We start from the raw sequence: 26,907 nt of genomic DNA, 5'->3' as shown, positions 1-26,907 counted from the left end.
GCCATCAGTTTTCCTCTTCGGGTCCTTGCTGAAGGCTATCTACTGATGTTCCACTGAGGCGGGGTATGAGTGCAGAAGCCCAAGGGGGTGTGGTTTGAAATCTCCTCCCCTGTGAGAAGAGAGTCAGTGGAAAAGAGGGACTAGGCGCCATCAAATGGAGAGAGCGCCCTGATCTGTGGCTGCACTTGGGGACAGCAGGTAAAGACACAGCTAGCTAACGAAGGCCGTGGCCGTGGCCATAATGAGCAGTCAGCAAAATCTTTAGTTAGATCCAGCCGCTACCACCCTGTAGTTTGTTCCAGAATCTTGGGGGCGAGGACACGTGTAATTTACAAAAGCCAGCTCAGTCTTAGTATAAAATGTTACCTTTGGAACGAAAGCAAACAGACGGGAAGGGGTCAGTTTCTCAAAGTTCCATATTCCGCTTTTAATGATTCCTTTAATAGCACGCTTCTTTGATTAATGAGAAGGTTTCCCATTAGGCAGTTGTCGACATGCCGCAGGGGCCCTGTTCTGGCTTCACCCCCGCACCCAACCTCAGCTGGCGTGAAGGCACTCAGCGCGGTGAAGCAAACAGTGAATCAAATAAACACATCAACCGAGGATGTCCGCCCGTGTCCCTTCTTGGTTTTGGTTTTGTTTCTCAGCCTAGCACCACGCAAACCACAGCCGGGCTCTCCTGTCTGCCTAGGTCGGGAACTTCCTACAACAGAATTTCTCAGTTTGAAGTTCTGGGCTTCTGATCTGCTAAAATGACATCAAAGCTCTACGTGTGCGCCCGGTGGAGCCTTTGGCTTTTCAGTGGATTTCAGAGTTGGGGGGCGGTCCTCTTTCCCCACTCGCCCGGGAGAGCCGCAGGTCCGCGCGCATCCCCCGCCGCGCCTCAGCATCTCCGACCGCTCCCGCCCCGCGAAGGCTCCAGAGGCTTCCGAGCGCCCCGCCCAGGGGACCGTCCCTTCCCAGCCCCTCGGATCAGGCCCACCCGACTCGGGCACCCCACCCTTGCGCGTCCCCGCGGCCTGCAGAGGCGAGGCGGCGGGCAGGCCGACCGGGGTGGGGTCGGGTGGGGGAGCCGGGAACGCCGCCGCCGCACCCCCGAGCCCCAGGCCCCCAGGCCTCCGCGGCCATCTTCCGCGCGGGCGGGTGGGAGGGAGGGAGGCGCGGCCTCGCGCCCCGGCCCGCCCCCCGCCGCCTGGCCGCCCAGCCCGGCCCCGCCGTGCGCTCGCCCCGCCGCGCCGCGCCCGCGCCCGGGTCCCGACTTCCCCTCGCGACTTCCCAGCCAGCACAGCCCGCGCGCCCCCGGCCCCGGCCGGCCGCCGTTCCGCCCCCGCCGCGCCCGCAGAGGCCGCCATGCGGCCCGCGCGCTGGCTCGCGCTGGGCAGCCTCCTCGCCCTGGCCGGGGTGCTGGAAGGCCGGCTCGTGGGCGAGGAGGAAGCCGGCTTCGGCGAATGCGACCGGTTCTTCTACGCCGGGACACCGCCTGCGGGGCTGGCGGCCGAGGCCCACGTGAAGATCTGTCAGCGCTTCGAGGGCGCCGAGCGCTTCGCCACCCTGTACAGCCGCCGGGACCGCATCCCCGTGTACTCGGCGTTCCGCGCCGCGCGCCCTGCGGCTGCCGGCGCCGAGCCCCGCTGGCTGGTGGAGCCGCAGGTGAGCGAGCGGTGCTCGGGCGCGGGGCTGTGGCCCCGGGGGAGTAGGGGAGGTGGGGGCGCGCTGGGCAGCCGCCGCGAGGGCGCGGGCGGGGAAAGGAAGCCCCCGCGTCTTCGGGGTCGGGTCAGGAACCCCGGGTCTCCGAGCCTCCCCGCCGCACCCCGTCTGAGCCGCAGCCAGGGCTTGGCGATCCGTAAGCCTCCGCTTCAGCCGCAGGGGCCCCCGCGGCCCCCAGTGGGAGAAGGTTCTCCCCTGCCTTTCGGGGTAGATGTCTGCACTGTCTCCTTCATTTCCCGACCGGTGAGGGGCGTAAGACGGACAGTTCAAATCAGCGGAAAGCCTCCTCTGGGAGCCCACAGGCCGTGGCGCAGGGCCTCGCCACAGTTTTTTGGGCCGGGGTAGGCGGGTGGGTGGGCGTTTTCATGCCCATTTTGCAGAAGAGGAGATCAAGGCCCAGGGAGTGAAGAGACCTGTGGAAGTCCAACCAGCTGGTAAGATGGGACAGGTGTTTGGGCTTAGAAGTTTACCTCCCTTTCTACTACGGAAAAGCTGCTCTTCTGCTGAGGCCACCTGAGCCTGAAAACCCCTTGTGCACAGGACGTGGAGTAACTCCGACCTGTGGTTTTGCTGAGTTAGGACAATAAAGGTACATAGTTTTAGAAATGCCATGGCATAGTTATAAGCAGTAGGGAGACTGACTATCTTCAGTTAGTGGGAAAGGCAAACTAGTTTTGCCTGACTCTTCATATCTATATTATCAGACCACTTGGAAACCGTGTCATGAGTGTTCTGGGGAGGGTGACCCGACAGTGCAGAAGGTTCCCAGAGGCCCTGCTGAACCTGCCTTAACACATCCTATCTCTGCTTAGCTAGCCCCCTCTGCACACCCAGCCACGCTCCCTTCTGGTAGGTTCTCTGTCCCTCACCCATCTTCCACTATTTCCTATGCTGGCCCCAGCCACCCAGACCACCCTGGCAGGGGGCAGAGCTCCTCACTGAGCCCACACATCCCTGATGGTCACAGCTGGCCAAAACCACTCGGGAACAGACTGTGGCTTTCAGGGGCTGTATTCAGAGCCCTGGGCGGTAATCCCTGTAATGTTGTCCAGATAGTTCTAGCTCTGAGAGCTTGGCCAGGACTCATCCCATCTTGCACGTAAGTCTTCTTTCCTTCCTGTCCACATCCAATCCATAGCCCTCACCTTGATGTCAAGACCTAGGAGATCAGGCATGTGTGAAAATGCCATTGTAAATTGTACGCACGTAAGATATATATTAATCTGCCATAGTTTGCCCCAGCTTCAAGCTCTCTCCCTATCCCCCAATTCATTATGCCTCGCGACTGTGGGCCTCTCAAGAAACAGATGACCTAAGCTTTTCTCCTTGAGGATCTCCTGGATGGCCGAGGAGACAGAACATACATGTGAGGAAGACACAGGAATGTGCACTGTATTTCAGTTGAATTCGGAGCACATTTAATAATCACCTGCTGGGTGCCAGGAACTTAGGGTACCAGGACAACGGGGGGGAGGGGGTGGCTCTTGTGCTCTAAGGCTTCCTGGTGTGCAGGTGAAAAACCCTGCTGGGTGGAGAGTGGCAAAACAACTGGTCAGAGCCAAGCCATGTGGGTTTGAGAATGTTTCTGTATTGACTAGCTGTAAAACTGGGCAGGTTATCCCGGAGCTAATAACAGGGTGGCCTTGAGGATTTAAATGAGTGACTATATAAAGTTCTCTGAGAGATGCCTGGCACATAAGTACTAGTATTACTAGGACCTAAGCAAAGCCCATATTTAATAAAGGTAAACAAAGTTCTATTAGATTTCATCTCTCTTGGAGGTGAGAGGGGAAAGCCTTAGGGTCAGGATGACATTTGTGCAGTGGTTGGAGGAGGAGGCAGAATTCAGGAGACAAAGAGCAAGAGGACAGTCTGGGATTAGTGTGTGGGGAGTGGTTGGAGCTACTAAACCAGTAGAAGTAGGTAGGTGACAGTCTGCTCAGGTGTTCCCAATGGAGGGGAATTATGGAAGGGAGAGGGCAGGTGTGAAGGAATCATTGAGGCTTAGTGAGGCAGAGCCATTGGTGCAATTCCAGAAAGAGTTGGAGCAAGTTGGGGGGTAGAACCAAGTCACAGAGGCAGAGGAGATCCTGGGCCCCTGGGGGGCAGGAAATGAGGACTGGCACTGGAGAGGTAAAAGAGGATGGGGAAGGAGGGGAGACATGGGTCCAAATGGCAGCTTGAGAGTGGGAGATGAACAGTGATCTGGAAGAGGACAGGAGGCCATTGAGTTCCTGGCTGGGAGGTCAGAATGGTGGTGGTGGCTGATGCTTTTCCCTGCACGATGGGTTCCTGACCCCTCCTTCCTTCCCTGACCCCGCCCCACCCCTCCTCGCCCCTCCCCCCAGCCTCAGTCAGGAGCCAGAGGGTATCAGGAGGGAGGGAAGGAAGAAGGGAGGAGAAAAAGCTGCAAGATGAGATGCAGGCGGGCTCTGGAGCACACTGCAGCAAACCTGACCTTTCTCCACCCCACTCCACCCCCCCCCCGCCCCACCCCCTGGCCTGGATCCCAGGACCTGCCTTCCAGCCAAGGTCCCCACTGCAGAAGGATGCTCAAGGCTCACTGTGGACTTCTGGCTGCTTCAGAGCACTTTGTAATGCTGAGCTGCCTTGTGCCTACATCCTCTTTCTCTGAAGTCAGCTTTACGGAGAGGCCCAGCAGACGGGGAGGAAGAGGTGGGAGGCTGAAGGAGCTCCGTGCTTACCCTGAGTGATGAGTCAGGCAGGGCTCCGCTGGCCCCTGGGGGGCTTCCACAGCCCAATTCAGCAGCTTTCACAGCTGTCCTGTTTCCCTTGGGGGAAAAAACCCCAAATTGAAGATTGGAGAAACTTCATCACTCTTGAGCTTAAAACTCTTAAGGTGTTGGCTGCCCGACACCTGCCAGACCAAATTCATTCCGCAGGGTGCAGTTTACAAGGCTCTCCACATCCTAGCTCCTGGCTCCAGCTCCAGCCTTGGTTCTCACTCCTCCCCACCCTCGAATTTTCTGTTCTAGCATTATCCAGCTGCTGGCATGCCCCTCAGAAACCATACTGCTTGTCACTTCTACTTCTGTCTTCATGCTCATTCCTTTGGCCCCGAATCCCCTTTCTGTACTGTCCTCTCTTGCCCTCACTTCTTCCCCTCCTCCATCCTTTAGGCCTGCCAAGGTATCCTCTCTTCAAGAAGGAGTTGCCCACCTGACTTAGCTCCTCCATGTGAGGCCTTGAGAGGAGAGTGCTGCGTCTCACTCATCCTGCTTGTGTTCCTAGTGCCTGGGGTACACACAGTCCCTCAGCAAGGGTTGAATCAAATAATGTGCTGTTGGGCTCAGTCAGGCAGCAGCGGGTGAGACGCTCGGCTTGAGCTTTCGTGGTGGGACCCACACTGCTGCACAGGCATGCCCCATAGCTGGCCAGCAGCTGCTAATACAAACATGTTCCATGTACAGAGCTGGAACCTTCTTCTAAGTCCACCCCATTCGTCCCAGCTCTGGCTTCTGGAATGACCCCAAAGGGTTTAGATCTCTTCTTGGGACAACAGCTTTTGGTGTCAGATACAGGATCCCATGTCCACCCACACGGGAAGAATTTAAATGGGATCTTCTGAGGGGCAGAAGGAGAACTCCAAAGCAAGCAGAGAAAACAGTGGGCTGTTGTAGTTTTATGTGGAATGAATGGGGGGGGGGTGCCTGGGTGGCTCAGTCAGTTAAGCATCCGCCTTTGGTTCAGGTCATGATCCCAGGGTCCTGGGATTGAGCCCCATGTTGGGGGGGGGGGAGGGTCCCTGCTCAGCGGGGAGTCTGCTTCTCCTTCTCCCTTCACACCTTCCCCCGCTCGTGCTCTCACTCTGTATGTCAAACAAATAAATAAAATCTTAAGAAATAAATAATAAGTAAATAAATAAATAGAGAATGCAGGAAAAGGCAAAGAAGGTGAGAAAATATTCCTCCCATTAGCATGGTGGAGATGCTTTAAAAAGTTTCTAGTCAAGACTTGAGAGACTTGAGAACTGCTCTTTTGTACGGGGAGCCCCAGACGTTTTGATCTCTCAGTTCCTTTCCATTTAATGGAAGCATTTTTGGAGAAGATATCAGTGATGCTTTACCAATGTGCACTGTCCATTTATGCTGGAGGCCCTCATATATGACTACCGTTTTATCAAGATGAACCCTGGACGCATCTGACTTTGTATTCGGCTTACACTTATTTAATCTCACAAAAATACTCGGAGGTAGATGTCATTGGCTTCATTGTAGAGATGAGGAAATGGACTCAGAGGGGTTAAGCAATGCTCCCAGGGTCACACAGCTTGGATTTGAAGTCATGATTATGTGCTCTCAGTCCAGTGCTCTTTGCATATATCAGTTTGACCTTGTAGTTGAGCCACCGCATTAATGGCCATAGGTTATTAATTCTTGTCTTGTATGTGGGGTCTTAATTTCCACTCTATTGGTCATTTCAATAGTGAGCAGGACAAGTGGGAGCAGAAATCTGACCTCGTACTTACGAGGCTTAGGTGTAAGTGGCTCTGGAGTGAAGGGTACATTCTGGTTAGCTGTAAAAGCATTGTCCAAAGGGCCCAGTGAGGCCATATTTCAGATTTCAGTAAATGCCTGGGAACAGTGATCGCAATTTAGAACTTGATTAAATTCTGGATCTTTAATTTCTATCAGTGGCTTCTCACTTACACACACCCTGAAACTGTCACACAGGCCTTTATTCTAACATCAGTCCCTTTTTCATTGTGTCAGAGAACAGATACATAGAAGACATCGTATACTTGAATCCCTTTGCAGCAAACAGGACAATTCTGATACAGACTTTCTAGTTTGAATCCAGACTTGAATCCACACTTCCTGCTCTGCTGCATATAGGCTATGTGACCTTAAATTCTTCAAGTCCTGTTTTTCTGATCTACTTATTTGAAGCAGCAACAGTGTTTAACTTCATAGAGTGTTTGTGACACATGACCAGAGTAACACACATGAACCTATAGCACGGTACCTGGAATATGGTGAGGTCTTAGGAAATACAAAGGTATCTGTTTTACTAAGGTCTTACTTAGAGAGTGCGGGGGTTTGGAGGGCAGAGGGAGAGAGAGAATTCCATACCGACCTTGAACTCATTTACAATCCTGAGATCAAGAGTTGCATGCTCTGCTGACTAAGTCAGCTCCCCTTTTTATTTTATTATATAAAAATATAATAATAAGAATATAAATAATACATATAAAATAATGATATAAATAATAAAAATCTAATAATTTTAATATATAAAATATATTTATTTTTATATTTTTAAGTAAGCTCCACGCCCAGTGTAGGGCTTGAACCCATGACCCCGAGATCAAGAGTCATGTGCTATAAAATGTGTAAGACCTACACAAATACAAACACACAAATGAAATGTTGGATTAGGCAGGTGACTCTTAAAATTCTACAACTCTCTTAAAACATAAACCCTCCATCTGCACCATCTCAAACACCAGGCTTGTATTTCACATCGTACAAGTGCTCAGAAAGAGCTTTGGTGAGAGATTGAATGGCTAGATGGATGAATGAATGGATTGAGGTGATTGAAAGAACAAAAATAAAATTGGTGGCAGAAACACCTCCACCCTCTCTGCCCTGAGTCACCAAGAGGTGTGTTGTCACAAAACAGACAGTGAACAATGGCATTGCAGTCTGCAGCGCTGACTCTGGGCAAGCCTGGGAAGCGGCTGACTCAAAGGGATGATTCCAGAGTCAGTCACTCACAATTGCTTCCTTCCTTGGGTGCACATAGCAAAAGCACGAATCACCTCGACTCTTTTTCCTTGCATTTTTCTCCTCTTCTGCCTTTTTCTCTCTCTTGGAATTCAGTGTTCCTGTTGGATTTGTGCTCATTCTCAGAAGCAGGAAAAGGGCCTTGCCCCACATTGGCAGAACATCTCCAGGCCCTTTTGGCCCCAGACAGTTCAGTGGTGACATCTCTGGGCACTGTTCTTTCAGTTCAGACTGAAATTCGGACAGTCCAGGAAAGGAGCTAGCACTTAACCAACTCCCTCGTTGTGGACAAGCGTCTTCGCAAATTAACTCACTTCTATAACTAGATGTTGGGACCCATGTTCGAGAGTTTTGGGCACTGAGCTTCGGCGTGCTGAAGCCATTTACCCACGGTCCCACAGCTGCTGGGTGCAGAGCCTGGATGGGAGGTCACGGCTGCCTGATTCCCAAGTTCTTCGTGTCTTTCCTACTCGAGCGTGAGGTCTTCCAGGGACAGCTTTCACGTTTCCTCTCCAGATTCCAAACTGACGGACTAGGGTTGTTCGCTTATTTTCATTTTACTGAATTCATCTAGTTCTTTGGGTGATCTGTGGCTTTGCTTTGGAATCGGCTTCAGATTGTCCTCAGCTCAGTTACGAGCGCATGGTGATACAATGGAACTTTCCCTGAATAAAGAGTTTATTCTTCGGGTTTCAGATTTCTCTTCCTTTTAAACAGCCAGTGAAACTTCTGAAGTACAAGTGAGAATATGAGAAAATAAATCCTCCCACTCGCCAGGAGCTTGTGCTTCCTGTGATCTGGTCTTACTCCTAGAATTGCCGTTGGATTGAGAATGTGGTCCCCCTTCATCCCCCTTCAAGTTGTAGATCACGTCTCTGGAGTGGCCGCGTAACTGATCGGCCCCACGGAACGCGGCATCTGTGGCAGCCATAATTTGTTGCCTGCTGATGTATCTCCTTGGCCACTGAAAGGAAGGAGGAATAAAAGAGAAACCGACTCATGGTATGACCAAAAATAGAAACACCATTAGTATTCCGGTCAGCTTCTGTTGACCCAGTGCCGGACAGCGTATGGCTCCCTCCGAAGAGGTCAGGTTGAGAACATCTTATACTTTGAATCAAGATAAAAAATATGGGTACATTTCATTTTGCAGAGTAAAGAGGAGGCTGAAATAGTGTGTGACAATAAAGGTTAAATTACATGTTCCAGTCGACTTGGACCTTAATTTTAGGCATGATTGGTTTTGAGTTTCAGTTGGCAGGAATGCTTAATGCTTTAACAAGGCCCTTGGCCCTGGCCTTCTTAAGGAATTAGGGAATTAGGAACTAACTTAGGGAATTAGTTAATTCCCTAAATCAACAGATATTTATTAGAGCATCTGCTATGTGTCAGGCACCGTTATTGGCCCTGGGAACAGAGCAGTGACTCAAACAAACAAAAATACCTTCTCTTGTGGAGCTTACTATCTGATAGAGGACACAGGTGATAAAATAAATAAAAGATATAACAAATTAAATAGTGAAAGTACTAAGAAAAATAAAGCAAGGCAGGAGGATATGAGCTACAGGGAAAAGGTGATGTTTTCAAAGGGTTTTCAGGGAAGGTGTCATTGTGGAGGTGATTTTGGGTACAAACCTGAAGGAAGGGACAAAGCCAGTCATGCAGGTAACTGGGGGTTGGATGTTCTAGGCAGAGAGAACAGTAAGTGCAAAGGCCTGAGGCAGGAGTGTTCCTCACGTTTGACGAAGAGGCCAATAGGGCAAGAGAAAGATTCATGAGGAGAGTAGCAGGAGATGAGGTCCAAGAGGTGGGGTGGGAGATGGCAGACCACGTAGGGCTCCTGGGCTGTTTGTAAGGAACTTGGCTTTTACTCGTGTGAGATGGGATGCCACTGAGCCGACTTTGAGCAGGGGGGTTTTGACGTGCTCGGACTTAAATTTTAATGGGATCATCTTGGCAGCTGCATTCAGAACAGGCTGTGTGGGTTCAAAGGTAGAAGCAGAGAGGCCAGATGGGAACTTTCAATAATCCGGCAAGAGACAGTGGTGGCTTGGAGCACTGGGGGTGGTGGTCTAGTTCTAGGTCTATTTTGAAGGAAGAGCCAAGAGGGAGAGAAAGGGAGGAGTTGCAGACAACTCCAAGGACTTTGGCCAGAACAACTGAAAGAATGGGGTTGCCGCGAATGAGACCAGGATCCCAGAGAGGAGCTGGCGTGTTAGCTGTGCTAAGTACGAGATGCTTCTCCGTATCCTTGGTGGAGCTTCAGGTCGGGCCGGGAGCTCGCTGGGGGTTTCCTTACCACCCTGGGCACTCTTCCAGGCCTGTTTTCACATGTGATCTCACATAATCCTTATGGCAGCCACAGGAAATTGGTGCTGTTGTGATCCTCCTGGGGCAGAGGAGGCTACTGAGGCACAGAGAGGGTGGCTTCGTTGTCCACACTCACACAGCCAGGAAGGGTGGGACTGGGGCTCTCTGACATCAGAGAGCTCGTGGAGCTGCCTGTCTTAGCAAACCTGTTAACGTGCGGGGATCTCCTATTTCCCTCTGCGGAGTGAAGCTGCTCTTTGCAAAGTTCGCATGCTCACTTATCAGGATTTTATAGAGCAGAAGCACGTTCCCAGCCCACAGCCGCATGCCCACACCTGAGGATGCTCACAGCCCTCAGGGGCCCCCTCATGCTGAAGCCACAGTGGATTACAGGAGCCGGAGGTGCTGCGCTGGGCCAAGGGGGTTGTTGCCCCCCTTTTGCAATCGTGCTCTGCTCCAGTCCACCCTGAGTCCATCCTGTGACCATTATGCAAACAGACATTTTCCAAAGGGTTGGGGAAGGGGGGATCTTCTAAAAACCTTGTCAGGCAGCAAGGATCACTGAGTCTCAGTGTGGCCAGGATGAGGGAGGGCTCTTGCTTTTGTGGGGTGTGGAGCTGTTTGTTGCAGCTGAAAGTGGGATGGGTGCCCTGTACGAGCCTCAGGAGAGTCCAGCTCCTGACCAGGTGCCAACTGCCCCGGGGGTGTGGGGGGGGGCAAGAAAACCACACCCTCCAGAGCCCCACCTCTGGAACAGAGAGAGAGTACCTGCTCATCCATCCATCAGCCCTTGAGAGCTTGAGAGTCCCTCCGGTGCCCCCTGCCTGGTTGCCCAGAGTAGGAGAGACAGCTGAACCCAGCACATTCTGTCACTTCATACCCGGGGAATGTCACACACCCTGCTTTGGGACCGGGAGAGGGCCTTCGCTCCAACTCAGCACCTCCCACGTCCTTGAAAGTATAGAAATTCCCTTTTTCTTTTAGGACTGTTTGGAAACTGATGTCCTCCGTCCCCATGCACGTTCTTACCTTTGCCCTCATGTCCTAGGTCACCCGATATCCCCCCAGCCTGCGAGTTCCCACTGTGTCTGGGAGATGGTAGCATTGGTTTCAGGAGGTCCTTGTATCATTATTTAACTATTTATAACCGAGGGAAGAAGTGGACCCATATCACATCAGTGTTTTGAGTGAATTGACCAGGATGCAGGACTGACTGGGACCGCATAAGGAAATGGCCACTGTCGATGTTTCCAAAAGACTGGTCATCTGCCAAAATGTCAGGGTGCACAGAAGCCTGGGGAAGGGAAAGGTGAAGTTATGAACCACCACTGGTCTTTTCTCATTCTTGAGTAACTCCAGTGTGGAACCATGGTGCCCAGGATGGCAGATTCCTCCTTCATGGCCAAGGGCACCATTTGGGGCCGTTGCTCTTGGACCTTCACTGGACACACCTGCCCCCATGATCCCTTCCATCTGCACCTGGAGGGCCAGGCTCCCCTCATCTTCCTCTAGGCCTCTGCAAAACAGCTTCTGCACTGGTTATTTGCTCCTCCTGCATCTCTAAACTTACTTCCCTTGGAAGCCAGAGAAATCCTCTCAGATCATCAAGCCCGTCGTGCCTCCAACAGCCTCCCTGGAAAGCCTCGGGGCTCTCCATTTCTCCTCATGTAAAGATAAGTCCTTATCATGGTCCCCAGAGTGCCCTAGGGACCTGCACACGCGTCTCCCACTTCCCACCCAGCCTTATCTGGTGCCACACACATTGCGAGGCCTTCACCTCTAGCCATTTTGGATCATTTCGATGGGGGTGGTGGTAATGCTGTTTTCCTAATTCCTGTCAAAGGACTTATGTACCTGCTATTTGGTTTTGCATTTTGGTTTTGAATTTCCTTGAAATTCCCAAATAGGGCATCTGCCCAGAATATTCTCTAAGCACCAGAGCTCACCTTTCTTTGTTAGTGTGTCACAGTTACACATCTTTGTGGGACTGAGTGCCACCCAGTGAGACACGAAGTGCCATGAAGGAGAGTACAGGGCTCTGGCTGCTCACTGTCTGAGCCTCTGTCTCTAACCCAGGGACCAGCACACGTTTTCTGTAAATGGCCAAATAGGAAGTATTTTAGGCTCTGTGGGCCTAAAGTCTCTGATGCAGCTATTCAACTGGGCTGTTTTTGCACAAAAACAGCTCTGGATAATACTATGTAAATGAATGAAAATCGCTGTGTCCCGAGGGAATTTTATTTATGAACACTGGTGGTTAGCCGGATTTGGCTCCACAGGCTGTAGCTTGCCAGCCCCTGGTTGAGCTTCATGCCAACGCTTTCTAAGTGATGAAGAAATGTTGCTCAGTGTGGATCACTTAGCAAATATGGATTGAGCAACATTTGAAACGTGGGCAATCCTAGTCCTCTTGCATCCCGGCAGCCCTAGATCTGGACCCGCAGACAATTTTCAACTAATCCTATTAATGAATGATGATGGCCATCATTTATAGTAAGGATTTTTAGGATTTTAGAAGTAATATATGCTTATGGTAAAAATATTTTTTGAGCATTTTAGAAGTATATAAAGAAAAGGATCTCATTTCTCACAGACAGTTGAGTGTGTGTGTGCACGCGCGCTAACATTTTAGAAATTTCTATTCACATAGAGATGCATATAGGCTCTCAGGCCTTTCATTCTAGTCAACAAGATTCAGCACCCTTTTGGACCCTGGAGCCACAGCTAACAAGACTCTCAAAGGACCACCATACCCATGGAGTGAGAAAGTGAAGGGGCTCTTCATGAGGGAATTTGCACATGAATAGAAATAATTTATTTAATTTAGAAATAGAAGACCTGGGGACCTGGGTGGCTCAGTTAGTTAAGCGTCTACCTTCAGCTCAGGTCATGATCCTGGAGTCCTGGGATAGAGCCCCACGTGGGCCTCCCTGCTCAGCGGGGAGCCTGCCTCTCCCTGTGCTCCTCACCCTGCTCTTGCTCTCTTTCAAATAAATAAATAAAATCTTAAAAAGAAAAAAGAAAAGAAAAGATATAGAAGGCCTGGGCCCTTCAAATACAAAGTCTACTTTATCATATTTTTTCCAGTCACTGTCTAGATAACTCAAGGGTAGCCTAAAATAATCTTACTTCTTGCCCCTTCCTGTGCTCCTGAGCAGGGGTGATGCTTGTGCTCTTATGGGGGACTCACTGGCCTGCCCAATATCAGGAACCCAGTTAGTGGCAGAGCTGACTAGTCTCCTTATTTCTAATCTTGGTCTTTTCCTGAGCCCTGCTGTCGTATAGTCTCACATTTAGAAGATCTTGAAGAAGAGTGACATTTGGGGCGCCAGTCTGCCTCCGACTCAGGTCATGATATTGAGGTCCTGGGCTCGAGCCCCACATCAGGCTCCTTGCTCAGCAGGGGAGCCTGCTTCTCCCTCTCTCTCTGCCTCTGTCTGCCGCTCCCCCTGCTCGTGCTCTCTCCCTCTCTGTCAAAAAAATATGTAAAACCTAAAAAAAAAAAAAAAATCTTAAAAAAAAAAGAGCGACATTCATAATTCATAAAGCCCAGGAGAAAAGGTTGAACAAATGGAAATGGTTTTGCCTGAGGGCAGATTTACTAGCTTCAAATCATATTTATTATACAACATGAGAAGCATATGCTGTCTCTTTTGTGCTGAAGACACAGGGTTAAGATTTAATAGTTCAAGGAGGCAAATAAACCATTTCCCCACAGTGAGAGTTACTATGCTGTGGGAAAGGCAGTAGGGCTGTCAGGTCCCCTTCTCTAATGGTCTTCCAAATGGAGGGTATATCTGTCAGTCAGCTTCAGAGAAAGGCTATTTCTTGTAGCTGTCATCTTGTGTGGAGACAGGCTCTGAGCCTTTCTCAGTTTTCCAACAAGGGTGACCCCATAATTGGGTTGACAGTGGTTATATCGCAGGTTGTGGCTCATGGACCAGGCATGGTACGGTTGCTTTTGCTGCTGTCAGTATTGGGTTCCATTCTGCTCCTCCATTCTTGCCATAGCCAGCGCCTGAGTACCTTCTCTCATTCATGTATGTAATAAATGTGGTCACAATTGACCAGAGACCAGAGAGTATCATTAGTGACTTAGGGTTTAAGAGGTAGGCTTAGACTGCATCTTTTTGTTTGTTTGTTTGTTTAAGATTTATTTTATTTATTTGAGAGAGAGAGACAGTGAGAGAGAGAACACAAGCAGGGGGAGTGGAGAGGGAGAAACAGGCTTCCCGCTGAGCAGAGAGCCTGATGCAATCCCAGGACCCTGAGATCACGACCTGAGCCGAAGGCAGATGCTTAACAACTGAGCCACCTGGGAGCCACACCCCCCAGTTGCTGATTGACATTGTGATGGGTGTTGCCATTCTCATCCACATGGAAACCATTTAGTGAGTTCTCAGTACCAAGCCAAGAAGTAGGAGTCTCAGACACCGCCCTGGAACAAGACGCAGTCCGTTTCTGCAGGTGTCTTGTTACTTAAGTCAGGAAGGCAGATCGTGACCATCACTGAATTCTCTCCTTCTAGACTGTTAGCCCCAAAGGGGCAAGGACTGAACAAGCATACAGAGTGTTTAAGAGGGTGGGACTTGTAGAGAGACAAAATTGGGTTGAGTCCTAACTGTCATTTACCAGCTCTGTGACCTTGGAAATGTTACTGAATTTCGTGGAGCTTAGTTCCTTCTCTGTGGCATGGGCCTAACAAATTGTCCCCATTCCACCGGTGGGGGTTGGGAAGAGGGTGTGACAGTGTATGCAAAAGGCACTCCCCATTGTGTCCAAGCACTCAGTATGCATACATTAAGCATGCAGAATGAACAAGTAAACTTTGCTTCCCGGACCATGCCAGGCTGAGGGTCACCATGCTCCTGTTGGCCTTACTATTATTTCTCAAGGGGTTTCCTGGCCTGTGCCAGGAAAGCAAGAGGTCAGACTCTCAAGGTGGCCAAATGCAAGAAGACAGGTCAGGCCAAGCAGATGCAGAACCAGTGCTTGTCAGTGTAGTATGCAACTTCGGCAAAAAAAAAAAAAAAAAAAAAGAAAAAAAAAGTCCTAACACCAACTCTAAAGTCCTGTGTAACCCTGGATTTCTCTAATAAAACTGTTGAGCTGGTCAAAAGCAAAAACAAAAATCCATACTCCTGCTCCATTGCTACCTTCCTTGTGACTGGTCTCAGCTTCTTCTCAGAGTTCAGTGGCTCATACACTGTCCTCCATGTTCCTTTGTCCATTGATATGGTCTTTGTTGGGGAGCTTGGTAGAAGTTCCTTCTCTCTGCTCCATGGAGTGCCCCTCTGGTCTGTTCCCAGACTTCTGGAACCAAGACAGGCCTATCTCTTCATTTGCTCCTGAAATTTAATCCAGGTGTCTGGAAGGTTTCATGCCTATAAGGTTCCTGCCCCTACTCCCACAGGGGACTTGCTGGGTTCTCCTGATGCTTCAGGCTGGTTGGCATATGAATCACAGGCTTACGCAAGCTTATTCAGGTGAAGGGCAGGGCTGTGGTAATAGATCCCTGGTAGATTCACAGACATGGGAACCGAGATACACACAGGCCTCCAAGGAACCAGAGCTGGGAAACTTCTAGAAGTCAAATGGTCTTTTAGTCTTCAGGGTGTCTATCCTCCTCTCCTGGTCTTTTCACAGCTTTCCTGCTTTTCAGTGAGTCAACCTGGCTCTCAACCATAAACTGCTTCACACTCTGATTGTTGTCAGTCTCTGAATTTCTTGGATTGAAAATCCGAGAGAGTGCCCTCTGATGGGCTGCTGGCCGGATGTGACTGGCAAGGAGGTGGGTAGGAGGGGGTCATGTGGTAAGAAGTGCTTTCTTTCAGAGAGAGTATCTGAAATAGTTACTTTAGAAATAGAAATTAGCTATAGCATACTGATTGATGAGGGCTGAGATAGCCAGGTTGTCTGGGAGACCCCAGTCTGGGTAGCCATATTCGACTACCCAAGGGACCTTCCCTACTCAACGGAACCGGCTCTGTGTACCAACTCTGTGTGTAACTCATGCCACAAAGGCCCCAAGGTGGAATCAGTCTCCCAGGACTGGGAAAGTTGTGATCTTGGGAAAGCGATCTTGGGAAGGTTGTTTGCACCAGGGTCCTGGAAGGAAACGGATGGAACTCTCCATGTAGCTTAACCAAAAGAATGGAATGAAGAAATTATTTCCAGAGAATTAAGGGAGTCAACAAGGTATGGCAAAGCTGCTAGGACCTAGCCATTTACAGGAGGCTGTCACCCTTCCAAGCCTGTGGGATCAGGTGGGAGCCTGGTTGGCGCCATGACCACTGAGAAACTCAGTCAGAGCCAGAACCACAGCAGCCAGGTGGGGGGCGGGGGGAGCAAAGGAAGAAATGCCCCGGTCTTTCTCTCTCCCATCCTCCCCTGGCTGCTTCAGTCAGAAGCCAGAGGGCATGAGAGCTCAGACGATGTGCTCCCTAAAAGTCAGCCTCCTGGGGCCCAGAGCAGGTGGAAAAAAGTGGAAAATGGATGTGGGAGGCCAAAGGGGACCACCCAGCACGGGAGGCTGTGAGGCCGGGGCTGGGCCCGAGTAGCCAGGTGGAATGCAAGTAGAGAGGAATGGTGGAGGCACCCCCTAACCCCCGAGGTCACAGGTGACGGGGGTAGGGAGGAGGGGGCAGTGCAGACGGAACCAGGGAAGCAGTCACATGACCTCCATGTAACTCACATGGTTGGGGACGGATTAGCCTATTTTGGTTGAAGTAAGGGAAGACTTGAGGGAAGAGATTGGAGGAGTTTTGGGGAGGGGGGTGTGCTGACAAATATGCCCGTTTGTCATTTAACCAGGAAATCGAGGTTGCTGTCAAATACCTTAGCGTAGTGAGATATGCTCCAAAGAGTATAAATAGCAAAAATGGGCTTCTGGTTCCATGTATGGATAAGGCAGGAAATCCATGCTTACACATGTCTGTGACCAGACTACTAACGGGTCCGATAGGCGGCAGGCTTAAATGGCCCTACGGTACTTCGTTCTCTCCCTCGGTATCATCATCGGCGCTCTTGCAGCGCGAGGATAATGCTCTCCGGAATCACAAGCATCACGTGAATCAGTAAACCCAGCTGGGGCACTACCCTAAGGTGATTCAAACATTTGTTTTTAGGTGTGGGATTCATGGGGAGCCCCCCCCCCCGCCCCGTTCATCGGCATCACCTGGGATGATAGTAAAAGTGCCCTCGGAGCCCCGCTCCACACCACGCAGTCTGTCCCTGGGGTGAAGCACAAGAACAAGGACCAAGGAGCTTCTGATACAGACTGAATTTTGAAACCTACTAATTTAAAGAGCCGTCCCTGATTCCTCGTACTGGCCATCTGGGCAGGAGTTAATTCCAGCAGAGACTGATGGGATAAATGAAACACTGATACAGATCTAGCCTCACAGGTTCTCAGCTCAGAATCACCCAGAGAACTTTAAAAACATCCTGATTCCCAGCCGTCTCCTGACCCCAGAATTCCTATTTAATTGGGCTGGGGTGAGGCCTCGGACATATTTTATTTAAAGCTTCCAGGTGATTCTGATGCGCAGCCAGACCCAAGAACCTCTAATCTGGTCTGGACCCCAGAAGGTGGAAAAAATTAGAAATGGAAATGTCTCAGCTTAACGGACTTTTCAGAATTCTGTACCACACAGTCACATGCTAAGAATAATTGCTCTGGAAAAGAACAGAGCAGAGAGTGGAAAACGGGCTTCAATAAGTAGCAAGGCAGGAAACCCAAGAAGAGCGGGGATGATGTAACCTGAGGAGGGACTGCACTTCTGGAAAGGTCTTAAAGGAGTCGGCCCACTTTCGGGAGGCTCCTGGAGGGGGTTTGAAACTTGGCGCTTTGTGTGAGAAGGAGCCCGTGGGGAGTTGGTCTGTCCCTGAGGCCAGCGGCCAGCCTCCCCTCAGGTGTCCCCTCCTACTGGTACTGCTGTTTAGGTTTGGTGCATTTTTTACTCCCTCCCTTCTATTGTTTTTTTTGTTTTGTTTTGTTTTGTTTTAACTTCCAAGAAAAAAGAAAAGTCTGCGATGGAGCTGGAACGGAACTGTAGTCTATCTTCTGCTCTGTCATCCTCTGGGAGGAGAGAACCCTTCACTGGTTGCCTTTGCACCCCTAAGTTTCGGGGACATACCCTGAGCACCTCCAGGGCTCGCAGTGGCCGGAGCTGGAAATGCCCGCTGCTCCCTGAGGCAGGAAGGTGTGTGAGTGGCCATGGGGGCCCAAAGGAAGGGTGATTCACTGGGAGGAAGGCCCGACAGGACTGGGAAGCCCGCCTCAGTGCTGAAGGGCTGGTCAGGAAATGGAAAACCCTGCATTTCTCTTTCCGCAGGAAAAAAAAAAAAAAAGTTAAAATTAAAAAAAAAAAACAAAAAAAACTTACTAAGTCTTCTAAAGCTGTTTCTGTTCCCAAGAGGATAAAGAATATTTTGGATGCCAAACAGGGAGGATTTTTTTTTTTTCCTTAAACGGGTGGGTCAGAACTCTGTTTATACCTTCCCAGAGAGCTGCAAGGTCTTAAGGGCTATTCCTCCTCAAATATCCTTCTTCTGCTTTCCTGGTCCCACCAGCCTCCTGCTCCTTTTCTGAAAGGCAGCTTTCCCTCCAGGTTGGTATTTTCTGGTGTGAGGGCATTCTCTCTGGATTCCCCCGAGGCCTCAGATCTGGTTGATGTTGCTTCTCCTGTGCGTGTCTGTGGAGAGGGCCTGTTTTGCACCAGCCAGCTCCAGGTCTGATAAGATTATCTGAGGTTCCGACTGTCAGCAGCACTCCTGTTCCTTGTAAGGAGGGGCCCTCTCCCTGCTTGGAGGTGGTCATGAAATGATAGCATCTTTTCAGTGTGTGTGTGTGTGTGTGTGTGTGTGTGTGTGTGTGTGTGTGTGTGTGATAGATCAGGGCAGAACCAGAACTGGAACAGCACCTGTTCAGCCCATCGATTACTTAGCTCTTCTTGAAAATAAAACAACTCCCCAAACGAAATAGCCTCTTTGTCCCCACAGAGTTAGATAGGGGCCCCCTGGGTCTCTCCTGACGATAGGATCATGTCTGGATCAGCCCTGCAAGTGCCTCTCTAGCCCCAGCCTAAGATTCTCCCCCAGGAGGAGAAACTCCACCCTTCCCGAATCACTGCAAAGTTTTACAACCGTTTAGAATCCTTCTAGATGACCACCTTTTCCACATAGCAGATTCCGGAGCAGAACTGGAGAATAGGCTGTTCTCTCCGGGGCCTCTCTTTCTCCTCTGCAAACCCAAGGACAGGAGGGGCACCGGCAGACTGTTGTAGGATGAGATCATTCTTTCAGCGGCTACCAATCGCTCCTGCTGCGGAGGGCCCCTGTGCTGGGTGCTGGGACCCAGAGATCACTGGCCATGGGCTGGGACTCTTCCATTCAGGGGCATAGACAGATGGGGAAACATGGTTTCAGGGCCTGGCTACCTTCTCCCCACTCTGTCTTTGGCGGTCAGCTTGCTCAACTTGACCATCTCTTGTATCCCCCCTCCTGGGCCACACCCAGCTACTCCCACCTGGCACCCCCAGTCCACGTCCCCTGAGCCTGTCTTGCTTCTCACCTGCATACAGACTCTTTGTGAGCAGTGCCCGTAGCCGTCACCTGCTGCCCTCAGCCTCTGCCCCCCGGCCTCTGATGCCAACGCCCTCTGCCCCCTTCATCGTCACCAGTTCCTTCTCTGCATCTGTCCCTGGACTGTGGGCCATGTCTGTGGGTAGGACAAGTACAAAAATGACAGTCCTGGCCTACGCAGAGCTGGCCTGGCCCATTAGTCCTGGGCGGCCTCCACAGAGCCTCCCTTTCCTTCCAGCATCTTTCCCTGCCTCTCTCCTGAATTCCCTGGCACAGTGACCCCCAGAGGCTTGCAGACCTTCCCTGGGCTCTGCCTGCATGTCCCCACTTAGGGCAGAGAACTCCCCAGTCCCGGCTCCCAACACACCCTTTCCTCCTCCCGCTGTGCTCTCAGCAGAGGTTCCGTCATCCTGGATCCCGAGCTGAGGCTTCTTCATGTGCTCCCAGAAGCATTCCCTCTGCTATCCTTCCCCTCACCCCCCCCCCCAATGCCATCAGTGCTGTCGTCATCAACAGCATACTAATCAGTCACCACCTACCTAGAAGCTACCATGCCCAGAATCTTCATGATGTTTTAGGCAGACGAAAGTATGAGAGATGATCCTGGTGTCTGTGGAAATTGCCGTCTGTAAAAATGTAAGAAGCAAATGCACAGCCCAATCTCCACAGGGACAGCCCCCACCCCCACCCCCCGATATCTCTTTCTGCTGGATCCATCGTGTGGGCTCTTTTTAAAACTAAACTATGTGACTAGTTGTAAGCCTCTCCCACATTCCCATCCTCCTGATCTGGTCATCCCAGCCCTCTGCAAAGCCTCTGTGCAGCTCTGTGTTCTGGAACATTCTATGCCTCTGCATTCTCTCAGGGCACACAACCCCTCTCCCTCTGCTACCACTCTCTCACCCTTTGGCACAGTCCCCTGACTGGTGTTGGGGATCTTTGCTGGGACTCTATTCTTCTGACCCCGTTGGGTCATCTGTCCCGTCAAAATCCTTGTGCTGTCTTGATACCAGGAAGGCAGTGAAGGGGGCGCCCCTGTACCTGCCAGGCCTCTGAATGGCTTCAGAAAAGGTGCTTGTGAATTCCCAGGGGAGTTGAGAAGCGAGCGAGAGGAAGGAGGAAAGAAGGGAAATAGCAGCACTCACCGCTGCCGACTGCTGCAGCTTTAGGTTTGTGTTCTGCAGACCGTTATCACTGTTCACAAATAGCTCCTCCCACCACACTCGGTGACAGACTCCACTGCCGCAAATCTGCACCAGCTGGCTCAGGTCCCTGAGGCTTGCATGGATTTCGTAGTCCAGAAGCCCTCAGGGACTCGGTCGGTGCGGTGGTGCTATTCCCCTGAGATGCCTCCGGGCCCCCAAATGTTCCTTGCACACACGGAGACCTCGCAACACCCCCACTCCCAGGGCCCCTGGCCCTGGGTTGTGTGGGGGGGCTGGAAGACCATCTTTGCTGATTCCTGGGAGTCCTGCTTCTTGGCTGAGGGCCTGCTCATCGTCTGCCTTTACCTAAGACTTCTCCTACAAGCCGTCCATGTCTGCAGTCCACGCTTGCCCGTATCCGGTCACTTTCACAGTCTGCCTTCCTTCCCGAGCCCTCAGTGGAAATCGCCCTTTGAAGTCTTACTAAGGATTCTCGAATCATCAAAGACTTTGCTCATTGTCCATCCTTCCCTTTCCTCTCTGCGGCGGGGCCCACACTATTGACCTTCTCTACCCAAAGCTTTCTCCTCCCCTGACTTCTAGTGTGACCCAAGGTACTTGATTCTCCTGCAGCTCTGTCTGTGTTTCCCATATGTCTTTTGTCCCCTACCTGTCCGTCAGCATGGCCAACATGTGGCTCTCATGCTCCCTTCCTCGCCCAGAGGCGTGGGCTGCTGCTGGCTTGGGGCTGGGGCTTTGGAGTCTGAGAAGCTGGCTATAAACCTCAGCCTGCCACTTATGTATTGGGTGACCTTGTCCCTATCACTTCTCTGAGTTTGCACTTTCCTGTGTGTCAAACAGAGATAGTGCCTTGCCCCTTGGATTATGTGAATAGTAAATGCCCCCATGGCAGTGCTTTCCAAATTGTAATTATTTGCAAACTTGCTTTACAGTTCTTGCCATATCTGAGGCGATGGGGATCCTGTTAGGATAAAACAGATGCTTTGTGTAAAGCCTTTTCCACGGTGCCTGGTGCACAGTGGGCACTCCCTGGTCGAGATAATTTTCCGATGGTGAGTTTTCTGTGTATCAGATCATTTATACTCTGCTTCCTACTGTCCTTTCCAATTCAGCCTTTTACTTGTCCTTACTTAGAATCCTATTTTGGGGGGCACCTGTCTGGCTCAGTCAGTTGAGTGTCCGACTCTTGACTTTAGCTCGGGTTGTGATCTCAGGGTCGTGAGATCAAGCCCCGTTTCAGGCCCCGTGTTCAGCAGGGAGTCTGATAGAGAATCTTTCTCTCTCTCTCTCTCTCTGCTCCTCACTCCCCCTCCCCCAAATAATAAATCTTTTAAAAAAGAGAAAGAATCCTATTTTTACAGGCCGCTGGTCTCTGCCCCCATGCCTTGGTCTAGAATTCTTGTTAGGACTCACTGACCTTTCTGTGTGTCTACATTTATGGAAGTCTTATGTATCCTTCGAATCCTGCCTCAGCTTCTGTCTTCTCTAAGAAGTAAGAAGTCATCCTTGACTGCATTCATGGTGCCCTTCCTTCCTTTGGAATTCATTCGCTCTTTTTCTTTATCTCACTTCTGCAGCATTTAGGGTAATCTGCAGGCACCGTTATCTTGGTTTCCTATTTAACTTTGTATCTACGTCTTGTTTCCCCAAAGAGATGGTGCATTTCTTCATGTTATGAAGGTCTAGTTGGAGGCACATAAAGCAGTGATTAAGGTCACCAGCCATGGGGCTGGGCTTGGCGTGTTTGCATGGTGTTGCCATCCCTCACTGTGTGACCTAGACTAGGCTTCTTAAGCTGGATGTGCCTCAGTGTCTTCATTTATCCAAAGGTGATAGCAATGCCATAGTACCTAGTTTTTTGGTGAGTTTAAATAAGTGAAGACTTAGCATAGCCACTTGCTGTTTTAATACATGTGAAGCTTTCAGAAGAGGGCCTGGCGTGTAGTTCTTAAGAAGTATTGACGGGGGTGTGGGGTGTGGGGGTTACCCATGCTACTGCTTCCTTCCCTAGTCCTGCTCACATGTAATATATGCTCAATAAATATTGTTGAATAGATGGGTAGTTCCCTTCTAGTCCTCCTTTGCGATTTTTTTTTTTTTTTTACAATTTTATTTATTTGAGAGAGCAAGCAAGTGCAGGGTGGGTGAGGGAGAGAGGGAGAAGCAGACTCCCCACTGAGCAGGGAGCCCAATGTGGGACTACATCTTAGGACTCCGGGATCATGACCTAAACCAAAGGCAGACAGACACTTAACCGACTGAGCCACCCAGGTGCCCCTCCTTTGCAATTCTCTAAATTAGTTTTTTTTTTTTTTAAAGATTTTATTTATTTATTTGGCAGAGAGAGAGATCACAAGTAGGCAGAGAGACAGGCGGGGGTGGGGGGTGGGGGAAACAGGCTACCTGCTGAGCAGAGAGCCCAATGCGGGACTCAGTCCCAGGACCCTGAGATCATGACCCGAGCTAAAGGCAGAGGCTTAACGCACTGAGCCACCCACGCACCCAGTTAGTTTTTTTTTCTTACATGTATGTTGGCAGGAACTCTGAAAGTCTCCTTTCAGTTAATTCCCAAACAGAAAGAAACCCCATGGGTTTCAAGAGCTTTTACTCTCTGGTACAGAGACCGACTCATAGAGAGAAACCATTTTTTTCTTGATACTAAATTCGAAAAGGAATTTATTATGATTATTTATGGAGCAGGATGCTGGTGGAGGGGGAAGAGTTCATTTTTCTAAAACCTACTTAGCATGTTGTGATTAGGGAAAAAAATTTCCATGAAACGCAGGAACTGTATCATATGACGTAGGCAGCCCAGGGGAACCAGGTCCACAGGGAGGTAGAGCACACAGAGTGAGCTTTGTACCCGTCCCTTGGTCCAGAGGTTCCGCTGGGAAACCAAAGAGCAAGATTAGTGGTGCGTGCCGAAGGGCAAGTGTAACCCAGAAATGCAATCTGAAATTACCTCTTACATCACAGGCGTATTTTTGTTTTCAGGGAACAGTGTTGTCAGTAATTTACTATAATGGCAATAACCAGATCATTAAACTGTGTCTGCAGAGAACATGGAAAAATACACTGCCCTTTACACGATCGTGTCTCAAAGAATATATTTGATTTAAATCAAATCTCTAAATCAAATAAATCAAATACTCTATTTTTGAATCTCTAAATCTAATCTCTAAATCAAATACTCTATTTTTAGTCCAGTTTCCCATAGGTGAGTTTGGTATTTTAGTTACAAACACACTGACATTCCTTCAGAAAGGGAAGCCTACTGAGACCCATGGGCTGTTCTGTAGAGTTAAGACCAGTGATGACAGGGAGCTGTTATTCTGATTTTATTTAGCTATTCAGATGGTTCTTTAATGAGTGACATTCAAATACTAGTGAGCCTGGGAGCAGAAGAAAGTTTTGTCATAGGTTAAAAAACCGTTATAATACAAGAAGCAGGAATCGCAAGGGCATGTCTGTCAGTGGAGGTCAGTGAGCAGACTGTTCTAAGACCCTGGGATTTAATGTTTAATAAATGATATAGTAGAGGGGCTTCATAATACCCAATCTGTGTGTATGCATGAGAGAGAAAGAGAGAGTATCTTACCACAGAGAAAGGGCGGAGTGTACATAGAGAATAAAATAGGAAACAGCCTCTTCTGCAGCTGCTTCCAAACACCAGGGTCCTGGGATACTAGGAAGGAGTGTGTGTGCACCAGAGAACCAAGCCCTTCCCCACCCGGGCGCTGTGAGGGCTGGTGCCCTAGGGACTTTACTCTAGAGCCCCGGCTTCAAGTGCAGGCGATCCAGGGGCACCCTCTCTCCAGGGAACAGGATGCATCTCAACACTTGCTCTCTTCTTTCAGATCGACGACCCCACCAGCCACCTCAAGGAGGCGAGTGATGAGGCTGATGCCGTCACCTCTGTGAACAGCCTGGGAAGCCAGCAGGCCCTCAGCACAGATTACTTGGACTCCGATGAGCAAAGCGGACAGGTGTACCCAGTCTCCCTTAGCGATGATTTCCAAGTGGCTACGTTCGCGCTCACAAACGCAGCTCCGATGGCCCCGTCCTTCCGCGAGCGGTGGTACCGGGATCTGCGCAGCCTGATGGAGCGGGCCCTGACCCCGCAGTGCGGCGGCGGGGCGGACCTGTATATCCTTGCCGGCGCCGTGCCCTCCCGCCGCAAGGTCAAGGACAGAGTGGCCATCCCCGCGTTTGTCTGGCTGGCCGCCTGCTGCGCCGCGCCCGGGGCCGGCTGGGCCATGGGCTTCGTCCAGCACGCGCGCGACGGTGACATCATAGAGGACGTGATGGTGCCCGAGCTCGAGAAACTGCTTCCGTCCAGCCCCCGGCTGTTCCAGGACAACTGCGGCGAAGCCCAACAGGACACGGAGAGAATGAAAAAAATCCTGGAAGTGGTTAACCAAGTCCAGGATGAAGAGCGAACGGTGCAGACCAAAGAGGACGCTCGTCCTCTCTCCGGCCCCCAGGGTGAGGGCTCCGCGCTGCTGCCTCCGGAGCCGGCTGAGGAGGGGAGGGGCCTTCTGGGCAAGCTGATGGGCCTCCTCGCCACCCCCGTCATCAAGCTTTTCCAACTGCTTTATTACGTTGCCGTGGCCGTCCTGAAGAACATTATGTACGTCCTGTGGTTTGTTACCAAGCAAGTGTGTAACGGCATAGAAAGTTGCCTTTACCGCTTGGGTTCAGCCACCATCTCCTACTTCTTGACCATCGGGGAAGAGTTGGCCAGCATTCCCTGGAAGGTACTCAAAGTCACGGTCAAAATCATCAGGGCCGTTCTCCGGATCCTTTGTTGTCTGCTGAAGGCTGTTTGCCGCATTCTGGGCATTCCGGTCCGAGTCCTTGTGGACGTGGCCACTTTCCCCATGCACACCATAGGCGCGGTTCCACTTGTGTGCAAGGACATCGCCATGGGCCTGGGCGGCACCCTCTCTCTGCTCTTTGACGCTGCTTTTGGCACTATGGGGAGCCTGTTTCAGGTTATTTTTAGTATCTGCAAGAGGATTGGCTACCGGGTTACTTTTGACAATTCAGGGGAGTTATAGAACTCAAAAACACTAGCAGGGTCCAGTTACATTGAATTTGATTTTTTTTTTTTAATAGAGAAAGCTGGAATATTTTGTCTTTACAATGGGTTTCTGTTTTCTCTCAATTACATTATATCTCGGCCTGTGGTAGGGGTATTTGCATGTTTTGCAAAGGAAGATGGTATAATTTAGACTTGACCAAAGAGAGATGTTGAGAATGGGCTTATGGGTATAGGTAGATCATCTGTGAGATATGGGCAAACTTCCAAACCATTAGAATCTTCCTTCACTCTGCTGCTAGATGGACCGCTTGAGATACTCTGGTGTTCATTTGTGATAACTAGGAATTACAGAGAAGGGAAGAATTAGGAAGGAGACAACCTTAACCCAAAGAGTTTCTGAGAGACTGGGGTGGGAATCTTGTTTCTGTTACGAGGTGTGAGGCACAACTTATATAATGTTGCTGGTCAATTTGTTTTCATTTGCTTCTCTTTCTTTCTAACTCAGGTGACCTTGGTGAAGTGCAGACATGCTTTCTTGTTAAAATAACTTTCTTAGGGACAAAGATTTGCTAATATCCCTGAGCTTTCCATGGCTTTGAAGGACGTGTAAGTTTTCGTGTTTTTTTGTTTTCGTTTGTGTGTGTGTGTGTTTAGTTCCCCCCCCCCCCAAGATGAGTTTTGCTGCATTTTTTTTTAAGGTAATGATAAGCATTTTGTGTTAAATGTGACATAACAAAGTTTGAATGCAAGGGCGAAAATTGTTTGCCCTTTGAACAGTGTAGCACAGTCTTCTTGGGCATAAAGAGGAGAGTACAAAGTTCAGAACCCTGCTCTGAGTAGGTGGTGTAGGTTTGAGAATCCTTAGCTAAGCTTGGATTAACTTGACGTAGATTAAGTCTCTGGCTGACAAGAAGGAGCTCAAAGACTGATATGTTAGCCAATAGGAAAATTTGTACTCTCCAGCATTCTAGGTCAGTCTTTGTTATGCATCAGACAAGTACTCATTATAGTAAAATACTCTGACCTCTATCCTTAAATGATTGTTTTGGTATAAATGTATACAGAAGAGCCACAGAAGAAGAAAACAACTATTCTATCCATTTCCGAAAAAAACAAACAACCCATATCCATATATAAGTTTATATAAGCATAAACTTGATTAAGAATCACCGTGTCTTAGGAAATTCATTTTATAGTGTGTTTGAGGCTAGAAAACACAACTCTCCCATTAATGCAATTTTGATTTGGGAGCTAATCTGATCAAGCACTTATCATTTTAAATCTTGCCCTAAAGGAGAAAGCAGCATCTTCCAAACTGCTCTGCCTTCCACAGCTAAGATGGAATCAT

At 50.1% G+C, this 26,907-nt stretch overlaps 1 protein-coding gene across 2 annotated transcripts; it reads left to right on the top strand.

Annotated features, from left to right (window-relative positions):
• Nucleotides 1-1,260: 1,260 nt before the first annotated feature.
• Nucleotides 1,261-26,663, top strand: ENDOD1 (endonuclease domain containing 1). 2 transcript variants are annotated; one of them, XM_032357874.1, is made up of 2 exons: nt 1,261-1,650; nt 24,373-26,663. In XM_032357874.1, the coding sequence occupies exons 1-2, from the start codon at nt 1,351-1,353 to the stop codon at nt 25,573-25,575; spliced, it is 1,503 nt and encodes a 500-aa protein (XP_032213765.1). In that variant the 5' UTR covers nt 1,261-1,350; the 3' UTR covers nt 25,576-26,663. The 2 variants fall into 2 exon arrangements, with proteins under 2 accessions (XP_032213765.1, XP_032213766.1); XM_032357875.1 differs by lacking the exon at nt 1,261-1,650 and adding an exon at nt 21,480-21,567.
• Nucleotides 26,664-26,907: the final 244 nt, after the last annotated feature.

This window comes from Mustela erminea, chromosome 9, assembly GCF_009829155.1.
Source record: "Mustela erminea isolate mMusErm1 chromosome 9, mMusErm1.Pri, whole genome shotgun sequence".
Lineage (NCBI taxonomy): Eukaryota > Metazoa > Chordata > Mammalia > Carnivora > Mustelidae > Mustela > Mustela erminea.
The sequence above is the reverse complement of the archived record's forward strand: the minus strand, read 5'-3'. Positions and strand labels throughout refer to the sequence as shown.